Source organism: Callorhinus ursinus, unplaced genomic scaffold (genome assembly GCF_003265705.2).
Source record: "Callorhinus ursinus isolate GAN/ISIS: 27379988/994484 unplaced genomic scaffold, GSC_fseal_2.0 scaffold58, whole genome shotgun sequence".
NCBI lineage: Eukaryota > Metazoa > Chordata > Mammalia > Carnivora > Otariidae > Callorhinus > Callorhinus ursinus.
The window spans coordinates 6,848,487-6,864,804 of NW_027397120.1; the positions used below are offsets into that span (position 1 = coordinate 6,848,487).

A 16,318-nucleotide genomic window follows, 5' to 3' on the forward strand; every position below is an offset into this window, starting at 1 on the left:
GACTCCACATTTTCCTTCTTATTGGAAAAGCTTTTAATCAGCTATTCATAATTTGACCAAATTTTTTTAAAAAGCTATTTTGTAAATGGGTCACAGACATAGGTAACAGAGCCCTACTTTTTTGTAAGGGACCTTACTCTGAATAAAGTCACGAGTTTTTCAGTAAATCTGAGTTGTTTTCTGGTAATTTTATGTACACAAAACCATCCTACTACTGTCCATGGGAAATGGGTCAGACAGAAAGATGTTCTTTGAGTTTATCCATGATTTCGTTCATCCTGTCACCTGGAATCAACATCACGGTTCGCAAGGGCTTCATTGGGACGTCATCAAAGGACCACCTGCCTCCCAGACGAGTGTCGCTCTCTTCCTGCACCGAGTAGTTGAACTTCAGGATTGCTTTCTGAACCAAATATATAATCGTAAGTTAAAAATTCAGACAACCTAAAGGCAAACTTATTTACGTGGCAGCCAGGAATACTGTTTGCCATGTGTTTGAGAATGACAGTGAACAGCAAAACACGGGACTAAAATAAGCTCAAATGGGATATTCAGGCACAAATTACAAAATGCTTACCAAAGAGATTTCTAACCTACAGGAGAAGCATGGAGAGCAGTGTCCCAGTCCTAAGAGGTGAACAGCAGCTACATGACATAATGCTACTAAGCGTTTATAATTCTGAAGTCATTCATACTCATTCATATTCATTCTCACTTGATTCTCAATCTTGCAACAGAAAAGTGAAACAAACATTTGTAACATTTGACAATTAACGAGCAGCATGGTCTTCAAACACTGGTCTTTGCTCATTGTCCTGGCTGCTCCGTTGGAATCAGGCCGTGTGAAAACAGTAACCAGGCCATCCTAAAATACCCAACCAGCCTTCCCTGAAACTATCTGCCTAAGGTGCTCAGGCGAAAAAATTTAATTTTCACTATTTACTTCCTGAAAAACAAGGGCAGAGCTGAATCTGTGGTACTTTAGTATTTAGTCGAAGGCTTTTTAAAAGCAGTGACAGATGGGGGCACCTGGGTGGCATCTGACTGTGGCTCAGGGTGTGAGCACATGTCTGACTCCCTGCTCAGCGGGGAGCCTGCTTCTCCCTCTCTGCCTCTCCCTTTCCCACTGCAGCTCCCCCTGCTTGTGCCTGCTCTCTCATAAAATCTTAAAAAAAAAAAAAAAAAAAAGTAGTAACAGACATCCTCTAATCCAGGAAAATAAGTTACCCCTCAGATTTACTTAACATTTTTAAGAGGTCAGGGTGAGAAAGCGTATTCTCTGGTATGTGGTTGTCCATCATGGCATAAGCCACCTTTCTGCAAGAAACTGCTAGAAATCCCAAAAGTAGGAGGACATCCAGGACCAAGGGCCCAGAGAAGCATATAAGCCATCACTGGGGAGCATGGCCTGCCCCAGCTCTCACATCAACCACCTGCACGACCTCAGATAATGGATCTAATCTCCCTCAGATTCTATGTCCCCATCGGTAAACCAGGACTAACATCTACCTCATAGTTGTTCTAGAATGACAGATCTTCTAGTAAGCATATTGAGTGCCTGATCACCATTCAATGTTCATGGCTTTTCTCCTCCCCAGGCTCCACCCTGGGGGCTGGGGGGCTGGTGACGAACCTGCTGCCAATGTACTAGGTTTGGGCACGGCGTTAGCCTCCAGCTGCTAGCAATATGGAGAAAGAGCAGCCATCCTCAGGGGATTTTGCCATAACTAGGAGAGCAGTCAATCCTGCCTATTGTCAAAAAAAATCCTTATTTACATTCAAACAAAGAGATGAGAACAGGACAGTTTTACCTCATAGAAAAATTCTTCCTCCGCATTTGCAAACATTAATTCCTCCTCCTTTTGGTTGTTCCCTTTCTTTTTGGAATTGTTTTTTCCAGCTTCCACAAATGTCTTGCTAATCAGAAGGTAGAAGTAACACTTCCCACATGGCTTGTTCGTTTTGTGTGCCTCTGCTAGTTCTTTCCTACAAAGCATAACACAGAGAAGGTCTGCCTGCTGAGCCGGGTGAAATCCATCAACAAACCAGAACACAGGGAAAACCAGTGAGGCCTCTGCAGGGGGTTCTGTCGTCCCTGACACGGGCTTGATGGACAGACATCAGATCTGGACACTTCTAAAGCTATGAGTTCTACTTATGTAGGCAACTGCACTTGTGATGGACTATGGCAGTGTTTTATAGTAAGCAGTAGGATGAATCCCTCAGATGATGCTGAATTGTGGATACACAGCAAATAACAGGAGTCTCAAATTCAGTCAACATCACTGCTCTGCTTCTGCCGAAGTTTAAAACCGGTAAGAATCTGGATTTTTTAAAAACAAATGTTGGGGCGCCTGGGTGGCTCGGCTGGTTAAGCGACTGCCTTCGGCTCAGGTCATGATCCTGGAGTCCTGGGATCAAGTCCCGCATTGGACTCCCTGCTCAGGGGGAGTCTGCTGCTCTCTCTGACCCTCCCCCCTTCATGTGCTCTCTCAAATAAAATCTTTAGAAAAGAAAAAATGTTTAACAGAGCCACAACCAATGCCATTAGAGCATCTGACAACCGGTCTCCAAGCACTAGAGTCCGGCGCTATGACTACAGTCCTGACATACTGCAGAAATGGCATGGCAGGACAGATTCCCCTAGACTTAGAATAGGCCATGGAGTGGCGACGTAGCCTTCCGAAAACTGCGCATGTCCCTATGCATCTGGCTAGTCAAAGATGTAAAGACTTCAGCTTTCTTTAATAGAGGACCAGGAGAAAGCACATCAGCCTCCTGTGAAACCAAATAAAAATGAGCTCCAGCTGATCAGAAAAAAGGGCAAAACAAAGAACATGCAGAAGTCCAATGAATGGCAGCTGGGCATCAGGGTAGGGTGGGGATGAGAATAAAACTAAAAAGCAATGAACCTGTTGCACGGGAAGCCTGAAGGCTCAGCCTGCCCTCACACCCGCACCAGCAATCAGTGGGCAGACGCAGGCAGCGCGCCCCCAGGGCAAGAGCACCTGCGGCACAGTGGGGAGTCGACTTCCATCCCGCTCTCCCTCGAGCACAGCAATCCCAATCCTTAGCTCTTCTGAACAATTAAAATGTTATAAACCTAAAACCCCTGCATTAAGAAAGTACAACAGGGGCACCTGGGTGGCTCGCTCAGGCGAGCTTCCAACTCGGTTTCAGCTCAGGTCAGGATCTCAGGGTCGTTTGTAAAACAAAACAAAGAAGTAAAAAAACAACAACAGCAAACCCCAAGAAGCCAGAGGCACAGAACGAGGACTGCGGCTTCCTTAGTTATAAAACACCCCAGTGCGACTGAGGGGCTGTGCCCAGTCTGTTACTGGAGTAAGTGTTCGGCATCTTCTCCATGTCTCAGAAATTTGGGAAGACGATGGAAACTTCAGCCCAGTAGAGGGTAAAAAGCCTGTATAAACTCAGCTGTGTTTCCGCCCTGGCCATCTCGTAAGACCATTCGGACCAGCACCGCACGTCGTTAAGAAGCCCACTGTGAAGAAGGGACACGCCTCTGGCAGGAGGGTCCTGCACTCGCTCGAGCCGCAAGGCTGCCCAGAGGGCGGGCGGCGCGCTGACGGCCGAAACCCCGCCGCTGGGTCCGCCCCGGACTACTGTGCAGGGCACGTGGCCCGGGCTCTTACTGGAGCTGCTGATGCATGGGCAGCGCGATCTGAGGAGGGACGTTGATGAACCTCTCGCTGAGGAGGAAGCCCACAGGCTTGGAGGTGTCGTTCAAATGTGTGTCCAGCTGTTCTACCAAGCTCTTTCCACAGCTCTTCTCACAGGAGCTCAGGATCAGCTCTTTGATTTGCTCAGCACACTGGGTACCCTAGGAAGCAAAGACAAGGCTTGCTGTTCACTACAGGCCACACCTGGAGCAGAAAACAAAGTGCTTTCTATCACCTTCTACCTTACAGTGAGGGCAGTCTCCTGCCACCGCCTTTAAAAATCCTACCTGTCCTCAGTGCTGACTGCTTAAGCGTTTCTCAGAGTACCCACACCTGGTTATTTACGGCCCCACGAGCAGTGGTGACAGCGTTACACCAACACTCACACACGAGAATAGCAATTCCAGTCCATCTTGTAAAGACAGGTGGCAGTAACTGGAAAGTTCACGTAAAACCTGAAGATGAAGTCTGACCGGCATCTTATTCTGAGGAGGGTAAATAGCTGGTTTTCCTTTTCTATTAAAACTCAGCGAGTCATAGGGCGCCTGGGTGGCTCAGGTCCTGGGATCAAGCCCTGCATTGGCCTCCCTGCTCGGTGGGAAGCCTGCTTCTCCCTCTGTGCTTTCCCTCTCCCAAATAAATAAATAAAATCTTAAAAAAAAAAAAAAAAAGATTACAGTAAGACTTCACAAAAGCACATATCCTTATTGTTAATCTCGTCTGATATAAAAAGTTATCATGCATTAAATAAAACAGGTGCTCAGATGCCACCCAGTGAAACCAACCTTTCTTTCAGTTAAATTTAAGAGACTTATGAACCCAAAAATCTCATCTTCATCCACATCGTCATCGCTGTCTTCTGAAACGTTCGTTTGCTATTTTAAAAAGAAAAAGAATTAAAATTGATGTTTGGGTGGAAGTGGAATACCAACTCACGTCTCAGTTTTCAGACACTTTCCGTGGCTGCCGACACCGCAGGGAAGCATCGCACGCTGAGGACCGTGGGTCTTGCCCTATCAGCTCACCCCCCCTTGGTTCTGCTCCCCCTTGATACGTTGCGGAGGACTGCTTCCTGCTCCCAATTTTCTTTATGCGAGGTTCTCGATATATTACAAATCCAGACCAGAAAAAACCTCTTGAAATCAACCACCTGTCTGTCTTCTAAGCAATCTGGCGGCAGGCAGCCCTGCTCGCTCCTCTGCGGGTCCCGTCCACCCACACGCCTCTGCGGTGCAGGCCAGCCCCGAGCACTGGGAGGGCGAACAATGCTTGAGCACACTGACTCCTACCACAAGAGCAGGAGAGAAAAAGAGGGCAAGAAAGGAAATGATTCAGGAACGGAAAAGAATGAAATGCTTGACTCCAACGTGAACCTGCGACTCTACTGACAGCCCCCCCCCCCCCCCCCACCGGTCCGGCCCTCACGCTCCCTCCACACCTTCCTCCACGGGGCACACACACGCTTGCTCAGGCTGTGCACTCCCCCGGCGTCCCCAGCACCGAGGACGGCAGGGACCCACGACTGTCCCATGTGTGTCCCTGACACTCTTCTGTGGGAAGGGAATGACAGGGCTCCGCCACCCATGGCAGCACCGCTGCTCACTGGGGTCCGGCTGAAGGAGCCGGCGCGCTCTTCGATCTAAGCCGGCTGGGCCACGGACGGGGGGACTCGGGCACAGGGGCTGCCAGGCTTTAAGACCAACATCTCTGCTGAGCCAGGCTATAAAAGACCACCGGTTTCTTCCTGTGGGAACGAGGAAGGCTGGGGAGGCGGAGGAAACAAAACTATGTGCCAAAATGAGAGCCGTTTCAAGCTCCACGAATCAAGAGGAGGCACTAACAGAGCACGGCCGTAACTCGGGAAGACACAACCCGTGCGAGCTGGGGGCATATCTGCTCGTGAAGGAGGGGGGCAAAGAGAACGCGTCCACCAGCCCTGGTCCCTCCAGATCAACAGGAGACCGATGTCCCGCAACTCACAGGCCTCCCACCTACTGCAACAAAACGCAGCACTGACAGACCGAGGGCCAAGGGGAAGGAAAAGGAACGCTCAGTGTCGAATCCTAAGCAATTCCCCAAACTGGCACCTGGCTGGCTCAGCCACAGGAGCATGTGACTCTTGATGTCATGGCTTTGAGTTCGGATAGACAGAGAGCTTACTTTCCAAAAATAAAAGGAAGGGGGAGGGAGGGGGAGGAGGGAGGGGGAGGGAGGAGGGGGAGGGGAAGAAAGGGAAGAAAGAAATCCCCCAAATGGTCACCAGGCTCACAGGCAGTCGGCATCCCCTGGAGCACGCTCCCCAGTCCACCTTGACCGGTCAGCAGCCATCAAGGCAACACATCAAGGTAACACCACGCGGCGGCGGCCTCTCCATGGGGCCGGGGTCATAATCCCATCAGCCTCATCCACGACCACCTGCCCCACCCCGCCCCCAGCAGGAGACCTGCCTGCTTGACCGGTTCACCACCCCTCCCACACCTCCTCTCATCCCTCAAGCCTCCTGGTTCAACACAATTCCTAGGACCTAAACCCTGAGCAACTGCACCTAACACCTCACCCCGGAATCTCTCCCTACACAACAGGCACGTGCAGTTCACGGCCCTCCCCCTGCCCTTTGCCCTCCACAGCCCTAGGATCTGCCATCTCTGCAAGAGTCCCAGAGGCTCCGGTCAAAGTTCTGGGCAGTCCCTCTCCTAGGGACATTAGACTGTCGCTGGGACACCTCGAGCACCTCTGTGGAAGCCAAGGACTAACTGTTACTGCGAAGTTATTAATGTAACCATCCCGGTGAAGGCTGAATCCCCCTGCTGATGGCAAGCTCTCGCAAGGATAAAAGTTTGACGGTTTCTTGTTGGACGGTCTTAGCACATGGTTAGAAGGTGGAAGAGCGTCAGTCACGTCTCCTCCACACTGAGAAGGCAGCTAAGACAGAAAACTGAAGCAAGCCACTCCACACCACTGAGTCTTACTCAGGCTGTGTTACTGACACAGGGATCGGGCGGACAAACAATCCGGGGCTACGCAGCTCTTCTCCACGCAGCCCAGACCTCACCCCACAGCTCACGGAGCCAGGGGCATGGTGGGGGCCGGGGGAGGGGGCGGTCGCAGGGTAGTTATCTAGGGCGGGCCTTCGCTGCACCTCTTTATGGAAGATCAGAACAAGCCCTCCTGAATTCCGGTCAGGGCATGCGTTAACGTCCCCGGGAGGTCACGGCGCGAGCACCAACAAGACGGAGTCAGTGTCGTCAGCACGCCTACGTAGACACTCATCGGCGGGACACATGTTTGGTAAAGAGGCCTGCCTTTCCCACTGCTCTAATAAAAGGAAGCTACTGGAGGTGCTATTCCCTTCACTTTCTTTACATTTAGTGCCATGAGGTTTAGTAACGGGGATGCTGGTGACCCTATCTGACAGTCCAGAACCTCAGTGGAGTACTGGTGGGAAAAACCAGATCGGGGTTTAGGAGGAGAGGAGGTAGAGGCTGCGAATGCCAACTTTTTCAAGACCTTCAGCTTTGACAACAAAGGGAGACGCCTAAAGGTGAGGCGGTGAGCACGAGCATCAGACCGAGGGGCCACCGCTTTTGTACCATGACGCAGACGGCACGTGCCCGGACAGGAGACACCAGCCTTGGGCGCCGCCACTCCAGCACTTGCCGCACGTCGTGGCTTAAGCACCATGCGCTCAGCAACTCCTGCTGCTTCCGCACCACCGTGCAAAGCAGGGACCAGGACCATCCTCGTTTCCGGAGACGGATGCGGAAACGGACCAAGGTCACCATGGCAGATTCTATTTTCCACAGATGGCCACCACAGCTCTGGCCCCACGTTCTCTTCTGACAAAGGACCTTGCCCCTCCTCCCTCCGAGTGGTGGGGTCTGTGCACCCTCCCTTGGAACCTGTGCAGACCTTCATGTCTGATTAAGAGGACAGCGGAAATACAAAGCTGTGCCCTTGTGCCTGGTTCTTTGGGGCTGCTTGCTCCTGGAACCCAACCGCTGTGTAGAGGGGCCCGCACTGCGGAGGAAAGGAGGCCCCTGGCCCATAGTCCCAGCTGGGCTCCCCATGTACAGCCAAGCACCAACTTGCTGGTCACGTGAGTGAGCCATCTTCAAAGTGAATCCCACCCCACCCTCCACCCCAGCCCCCACCACTGACCCTCTCTACCTAATGTGACCCGGAGCAGAGAGTTGTTGTCCTCACTGAGCTCTGTCCAAATGAGCCAAACAGATGACCGTTGCTATTCTATGACACCGAACCGTGGACAGTGTGTTAGGCAGCTACACAAAACCGAAAGCATCATCAGGCGCGGTGGGGGCAGGACTCACCCACCTGCTGTGCCCCCTCCAAAAGCTTCCTCCAGTGATTGATGCCCTTCCCTTCCAGGTCACCGCCACCCCCACCGTGGCCGCCACCATGACTCCTTTGCAGACTCTGCCACTGACTGACTCCTCCAAGTAACAGTGGTATCAGCAGTGTCCATCTGCTGAGAATGCCCAAGTCTCCAGCCGCTGCTCACACCTCCCGGGCACACATCACAGGCACATCAAACTCAACACGTACACACCCACATTCACATTCCCTCCTGCCCTCCTCTTCCTCCATGTCTGCAATCTTGGTTGCTGGAGCCAGACACTTGGGAGCCACCCTTGACTCCTTTCCCCTCACTCAGACCAGTCACTCACTAAGCCCCACCATATCTCATCTCCCAAGTATCTTCCAAATAGCCCCCTTCTCTCGCTATCCATTGCCAATCCCGGGATTCCTGCATTCAGTAATCTTGGAAATTACTGGAATGGCTTTCTAACCAGCCTCTCTTCCTCCAGTAACACCTCTTTCCAGTTTCAGCTCCTGGCCCGCCAGTTAAACATCAGGAGGGTCTTAACAGGACAAAAAATAATTTAACCAGAACAAACATAACTGTCCCGCTTACCTTTATCACACTCCCAATATGGTTCTGTTGAATTAAGAGATCAGTTAGTTCTGCAGTGTTCACAGGAGCCTTTAGGAAAAGCTAAGAGGAGAAAAAAAAACTTATTTTAAATGAAAATCAAAGCATAATTTTTAATGAAACAACTCAGAAGAGCAATCCCACGAGCAAAGGAAAAGCCCAGGAGAATCCTAGCTAAAGGCACTGAAATCGAAGAGGCAGTCGGTGGCAATAAAGGTGTGGGGGAGAAGGATGGAATTTGGTGACTGGACACTGGAGGCTATTAAAGGTAAAACCAAAGCCACCTCACATGGGGTAGGGATGGTGTAGAAGCAGCAAGCACGGATTTTGTAGCACCAGCTGGTGCACTAAGGGATAGAACTATTACGGAAGAATTCTTCTGCCCCACAAAGTCTGGCTGTAAGAGAAAAACAGTAGAGTAGCTCAAATAATAAGCACATGAAAAGGAAGGTATTTTAGGACACAGGGTGTTTATTAACATAATAATCAGAGGCTCAAATGGGAGTTAGCCTTGGAAGAGAAGAGAAACAACCCGTCCCTCTCTGCAGGGTAGAGAGAATAAGAACGGGAATTCTAAAAGGATGAAATGTGTCCTCGTTTGTGTTGAATGGCCTGGATTTTCTTAGAGATGTGTGTGTAGGGGGTAAAAGACCATACCTGCTGCAGTAACTTCTTAATTCCGTCATAATCCTTATCAGAGATGGAATAAGCTTCAAATTCAACATTCACTTCCTGTAAATAATGACATAGGAAAGACAGAAGAAAAATTATTAAATTTACTTACTATCTACAGCCCACTGATAAGTCCTCGAAACGGGCAGAGTGACATTCCTCTAGGGACTCAACTGCCTTGATGTTAATACTATGGGCAACAGGCAATCTTAGCCCAACCGCCAGGATCCTGTAATTCTACTTTAACATTTAAAAAGGAAACTTCCTTTATCTCTACCCCCTCCCCAAGATGCATGTCGGCAAGCATCCCCCCGAGCGTATGACCCACCAATATGCATCTAAAGGGCCTCATGACTCAGGTTTTATTAAACAGTAATAAACGACTTTTTCCCAACAATAGCTAGCCCCCTCTCAAGGTCCTGGAAACCTTGCTTCCAAAATTCCTTAGGGACTTAGCTCTCCCTAAGCCCCTCCCAACTTGAAAGTATGTAACGGGCCACTGCTCATGACCCCAGCGCAGCTTTCTGCCCACGGGTCCTGTGTCCGGGCTTTAATGAAACCACCTTTTTGCACCAAAGATATCTCAAGAATTCTTTCTTGACTATCGGCTTCAAACCCTAACGTCTTTCCTACATCAAAGAACACAAAATTGGTCATCACACGTAACTTCCTAAGATAATTCAGGCATTATTTTCTACTTTACAGATTTTTCTTTTCCATCTCCACTCTTTTTGCCTCTATCTCTATCTACAGAACATGCCAGAAAAAGGACACGAAGAAAATGTTATCTAAAGAACTGTCTAGGCTTCAGATAGGCAAAAATATTGCCATGATTGCCATCTGCACGGGTTACAAAGCACCTTCATGCCATCTCCTCATTTGACACAAAAGCCTGAGAAGAGCAAAAAAACTCAGATTGATCTAGTTTCAATGGACAGCAAGTCTGCTCTGGATAAAACGGTCACAGCAGTCACAAAGAAATTGTTTACCTGACTGCAGTAAGGATGAGCAGAGAGTAAAATCACTTCCGAAGTCCCCGGCTGCCTAGCACTTGATTCAGCCCACGCACGTGAGGCTACACTTCATCCCCTTGACAAATACTGAGTACCATCACGTACCAAGCACGGTGCCAGGCACTCACGAAGAAAAGGTAAGAAAAGCAGACATGAATGGTCCTGCCCTCATGGAGCTTACAGTTTAGGGGGGAACACAGACTTTAAGGAAATATTCATGGAGATAAATGTAAAGTTTCAACTATACATGCTAGAAACAGAGGTACACGGTGCTACACAGCTTGAAAAACAGGTAAGAAAGGATAGTCTTCCCTTAGAGAAGTGACACTTGAGCTGGGACTGAGGACGAGTTCCTGGCACAGAGACAGCACGTACTAAGGCCCTCAGGCAGGACGAAATGCGGTGAATGTGTACATGAGATTCTACGAAGCTGTGTGGCTGGGCTCCCTGATCTCTCTGCAAAACAGTAACAGAATCTAGCCTGTGATGCCACTTAAGTGTCCCATAAATAAATGAAAGGACTGCTTCACACCAAAATCTTAGAGGCTTATAAGCACTACCCAAGATCAGTCCTAAACCATACCTTGGTAAGTGACACACTTATTTTGGGGCTCTGATAAAATAGTGTATTCACATATACTTCCAAGTTTAGCAGGTTCTGGAATTGGGGTCTCAGCTGAAGAAGGCCAGAGAGGACAATCACACCTACTTGAGCCTTGTCATCCTGACACTAATAACTCCGACCTCTGTCCCTCTGACTATGATGGCACTGCCACTGTAGTAGGTACCAAATGGGCTATATGCCCAGGACCCCTTTCCCTGGGAATGGACGCCCCAGCCACATGGTTTCAGGGGAAACAGCCATCTTTGTGAAACAGAGCCCTGCTACTCACTCCCAACTGACAGAATTTAGATAGAATTACGACTAAATGTGGCATCTCACCTGCTTGCTCTTTTGAGTGACAAATCTCGGAAGCTGTTGGTATTTTCTATTCTCAGCTATATGGAGAAGAAACAGAAAAATAACCAAATATTTTGAATGTAACAAAGAGCAGCAAAGCAGAGAAGAAAATCTCCACAGCAGTCCAGGCTTAGGGACCCAGCCCCTTCCTGAGGCCCAGGCACTTCCTGTCCTTGGAGGTCTAAGGTACCCTTGCATCCTTACCACAAACTCCCCTTCCTCTGAAGCTCCTCTCCAAGGGTCCGTTAAGCACAAGCAAGAGTCCTAACCACATAGACATAAGAACTTAACATGCCTAGTGTTTTTCTTCCCATCTTTTCAGGACCCTGACCTGTTTCTTGAAGTTCTCATATCCACTTTCTATCACCTCTCTGCTAACTGCCTCAAAGCCAGTCACCCTGTTTTTTAAATCAGGCTTAACACACACACACACACACACACACACACACACACACACACACACACTTCCTTATATACAGAGCAGATCTGAGGCAGGTCTTGAATTTCAAATATAATTCTCATGGATGTATTCATCACAGTAATGAGCTGTGGATGAGTGAACATCTCAGAAACTGAAAGCCCCCTTCAAATAAATAAAGGAATCAAGATCCACCAAGTGTAGGGAACTGCCCTGAAAGTCCTAACAATTTCTACAGGCAAGAAGTAATACATTTCACTGGTAAACACTACAAGAGAGCACAGAGATTACAGAGTTGGAAGTCTTATTATCCACTCCCCAACTCCTACTCTTCAGAGGTAAGTTAATCTTTCAAGACGTTTTCGACACATAACCGAATTTATTTGCTGTTTCATCTTTCCCCTACATAGACTGCACTACACAGGCTGTCTTCACTTAACTTGCTGTATATCCTCTGTCTTAAATGGTGGTAACTTTTAAGATGTTATCATGATTTTTATGATGACTGGAGAATTCTTTCCAGTCCAATTACTGTATCGGGATGTATACATTTTTAAATTCTGATATTGTCAAACTGCCCTCCAAAGACACTGCAACAAATTATACTCCCACCAACAGTACATGCAAGTGCCTGCTTTCTTACACTACAGTCAGTGACCATTTTCACACTAATTTTTAATCACTGGAGCAGAGTGTGAGACTATCCATGTCAATGCAAGAAGCACTGACCTCTATAGCCCAAAGTTAACAAAACAGTCAATTAAAGTTCTAAGTGGAAAAAGGTTGAGACCACATTCAAGGAAAGGGGTCAAAGAGCTGATTTCTAAGGAAAAGCTCTGTTCACTAGAAGATTTATCATATACCCACGCCAGTCTCAGCCCTAATCCTGACTCCACACTTCTGACTCGTCTTTATCTCTGACTTGATTTCCCATCAGCCTTTCTTGCTTACCCCGTGTGGCCACACTAGCTACCTGGTTTCTGTCCATCAACCAGGAGGTCTTTGGATTTTCTTATAAATGAAATGGAAAGTCAGTGGAATGTTCTGAACAGGGAAAAAAGAACAGACCTACATTTTAAAAAGATCTCTTCTGGGGGTTCCTGGCTGGTTCAGTAAGAAGAGCATGTGACTCTTGATTGTGAGTTTGAGCCCCCACGTTGGCCTTAGAGATTACTAAAAAATAAATACATAAACTTCAAAGAATGGCATTTAGCATTCCTACTATCATATAAAAAATAAAAAGATCTCCCTGGCTGCGGGTGTAGAGATGGTACAGGAACAAGAATGGAAGAAAACAAGCCACTGCAGTTACTACAGGAGTCCAGTCAAGCGATGATGGAAGCGTGGACGAAGAGTGTTGGAGAATCCGTGATGGAAAGCGTCTAGGTGCCAAGGCAGAGCTAACAGGATTTACTGATAGACTGGATGTGGGACGCAAAAAGGGAGGAATTAAAGTTAATTACCGGGTTTGGGGTTTGAGCAACTTGACCAATAGGAGAACCATTTACAGAAATGGCAAAGATCAGGAGCTGGAGCACGAATTACAAATTCTGCTTTGGACCCATTAAATTTTGGGTACCTACTGGGCATTTAGTGCTCTTCAGGATCATTCAGTCCTAATTATCCACTCAACAAATATTAAGTATCGAGAACGCCAAGCAGTATGGTAGGAGATATTCTGGAAAAAATAGGAGCCCTGTTCGATGAGAACCCACCACCAGGACTCGGGGAGTGGGGCAGGGTCAGGTGCCCGGAGGCAGAAGGCAGAGCTCAGCTGAGATCTAAACAAGGACGGGAAAGCGCTGCAGGATGAAGAACAGCATCGGGTTCCACATACGACGGACAGAAGGCCTTCGAGAAACGGAAAGCGGGCCGCTACGAGCGAGGCAGGCAACAAGAACCTGGCCGCAGACTGGGCAGAGAATAAACTGCAGGCCCCCGTTGTATGGGTTCGGGGCTTTAGCCGAAGAACTACGGAAAGCCACAGAGGAGAGTGTTGCGGTGGGTTTTCCTGGAGAGGTGGGAGGGGGCCGAACCGGCGGAACAGACTTCTGAAAATACTTTGTGGCTGCAACGTGTAAAAGACTCCAGTGGAACCCGAGGTAGGCACTTTTATCATCTGCAGTTTCTGCTCACAGACCCTCAGGTACTGGCGGTCGCTGCTCCGAGCAGCTCAGTCACACGGTTTTGGCGGCCAGAAAGTTTTTTCCCAGGCGCCGCGTGTGCTTCTCACCTCGTAGACGCTCTCGTCGTCTTCATCCTCTTCTTCGTCACTGTCTCCATCGTCCTCGTCCTCATCCTCCATTTCATCTTCTTCTTCCTCGTCGCGCTGGTCCGGGACGCCTGAAGGCTGCGGAGCCCCACTACCCACGGCACGCCGCTTGGGCCTGGACGCCATGTTGCCGGCCTCCTTGCGCCTGCGCAACTCCCACCAGCCCTCCCTTCCGGACCCACCCACACAAGCCGGGGGGGGGTGAGAGAGGACGGACGTCCTCGGCGCTGAGTCGGGGTCAACCCCAGGGCCCCCGATGGATTCCACGGCCATGCTCTCTAGGGGCCAAGTCAAGTTCGAGGTCCTATTTTGGCATTTTCTTCCCCCTTTCCATCCTCCTTCAAGCTTTCCGACGCTCCTCCTCCCCTTCGCTCAGTGGTTCGACCCACCTCGGCCCACCCTCCCCGGACCTGGGTGTCTGTGCGCATGCGCGCGCTCCAGCTGCGAGGGGCTCCGGCTCCGGGACCCCGGGCCTCCGTGCCGCTGCCGCGCGGCCGCACACGAGCTGTTTCCATGGCAGCAGAGGCCACGTAGTGAGGGGGCCGCCCACCCGGCTCCGCTCTCCGGTGGCTGCACCGCAGGCTCGTTGGCACTGCGAGATACCGCCCCCGCCAGGGCGCCCTCCAAGTGCTGGGCAGTGGCCCAGCGCCTAGCCTTTCGGGCCTGCGCAGCCCAGCGAGGTAGGTGTCGCCGCCCACGGTGCCGACGATGACACCGAGGCCCGCGGACGCGCAAGGCCAGCCTGCGGCGCTAGCTAGAGCGTGACGAGTGGGGAGCCGAACCCCGAGGTCGCTGCTGGGTCTGGGCGGGGGCTCTGGCCCGGGGGCAGCGATCGGCCCCGAATGGAAGGTCGCCGGGCTCAGGGCCCCCTGCACCGTCGGTGGCACGGCCTGGTCCGCGGTGGAATGAATCTCCTCCGAAGCCCTGCCCCAGCCGACGCTCTTTAAGCGCATTTCTTGACCTGAAAGTTTCTTTAAGATAGGGGTTAACCTTAAATGCTTCAAATCCAGTGGGGAAATCTGAACTACAGAGCAGAGCCCCTCCTTGGAGAGAAGAGAGTGGAGGGGGCTGTGGTCAGCTAGAGAGTGCAGCCAGTTGTGGCTGAGGGGACATGCTGGCCTAGTGCCCTCAGATCTTTACATTCAAGAGAACCTGGAGTTCCACAAGATCGATCCTGATTTTTAACATCTGTGCCAAATAAAATTCAGTCCCCAGTCAGCTGTATCCCACGGGCAGCCAGTATGCAGCCGTTCATTGTAAAGACTATTTGGAAAGAAAGTCCTTAATTGAAGAAGACATCAGCTATCTGAGAAGGAGGTCTGTGGTTTAACTTTTTTTTTTCCCCTCTGTAAAATGAGAAAAGTGGGTTGTATACCTCTGATTCTAAAAATGGAAGGAGCTGCCCTGTGTAGTGAGGTGGCTGCAGCCCAGAGGTTTACGCAGAAACCTGATAACCTCTTCTCAGTGACCCTTCAGCAGCAGGAAATGGGGTCAGGGTAAGGTAAGGGTCCCCCGAGGCGCCATGATTGTGTTCTGTGGGTTCCGTCCTTCCTGAGAATCTCCGCTAGCAGGCCACAGCCTGGGTATTGATAGACATGCATATCAGGGATTCACCTCTGTTGGGGTAGTTCTGCTCATACCCCTGCCTGTCTCCTGTTCCTGGCTTCCTCCCATTCTTGCTGCAAGGCAGGTAACAGGAGTTTTCTCCAAGCAGGGAGCTTTCAAAGTGGTCCCAACCTGTCAACGGAGTTGCACTCAGACATCTTGGATAATTTTTTCTGTTTCTTTATACTTTCTTGTAGTAAAACATACACAACACAATTTACCATTTTAATCATTTCTAAGTATTAAGTTTAGTGGCATAAGTAAATTCCTTTGTTGTGCATCATTTGTTGTGCAACAGCCACCACCATCCATCCCCAGACCCTCGTCTTGCAACACTAAAACTCTACCAGTTAAACAGTAACTCCCCATTTCCCCCTTGCCCAGGCCCTGGAAACCATGATTCTGTTCTCCGTCTCTATGAATTTGACTACTCTAGGGGAATTCTATAATTTTTGTCCTGCGATTGCTTATTTCACTTAGCATAAAGTCCTCAAGGTTCATCCATGTTGTAGCATGTGTCAGAATTTTCTTTTTAAGGCTGAATGATATTCCGTTGTATGTATATATCACATTTTGTCTATCCATTCGTCCGTTGGTGGACACTTGGGTTGCCTCTACCTTTTCACTATTATGAATAACACTGCTGTGAACTTGGATGCACAAATACCTGTTTAAGTGTGTGCTTTTAAATTTTTGGGTGTGTATACCCAGAAGTGGAACCGTTGGATCATATGGTAATTCATTCT

At 49.5% G+C, this 16,318-nt stretch overlaps 2 protein-coding genes across 4 annotated transcripts in view; one reads left to right on the forward strand and one right to left on the reverse strand.

Annotated features, from left to right (window-relative positions):
- Positions 1–9: 9 nt before the first annotated feature.
- On the reverse strand, positions 10–14,118 carry BCCIP (BRCA2 and CDKN1A interacting protein). Its single transcript, XM_025880131.2, has 7 exons — positions 13,929–14,118; positions 9,289–9,363; positions 8,614–8,694; positions 4,466–4,555; positions 3,654–3,841; positions 1,812–1,986; positions 10–403 (listed from the first exon to the last, which is right to left on the reverse strand). Exons 1-7 carry the CDS (start codon positions 14,091–14,093, stop codon positions 233–235), a joined length of 945 nt encoding a protein of 314 aa, XP_025735916.1. The 5' UTR covers positions 14,094–14,118; the 3' UTR covers positions 10–232.
- Positions 14,119–14,387: 269 nt separating this feature from the next.
- Positions 14,388–16,318, forward strand: part of UROS (uroporphyrinogen III synthase) — a 28,735-nt gene continuing 26,804 nt past the window's right edge. Inside the window, exon 1 of one of the 3 annotated variants that reach the window (XM_025880014.2) lies at positions 14,388–14,647. The gene's annotated coding sequence lies outside the window, so the exon portion shown is untranslated. The remainder of the gene's footprint in view (positions 14,648–16,318) is intronic. The other 2 variants (XM_025880013.2, XM_073884678.1) reach the window with 2 other exon arrangements.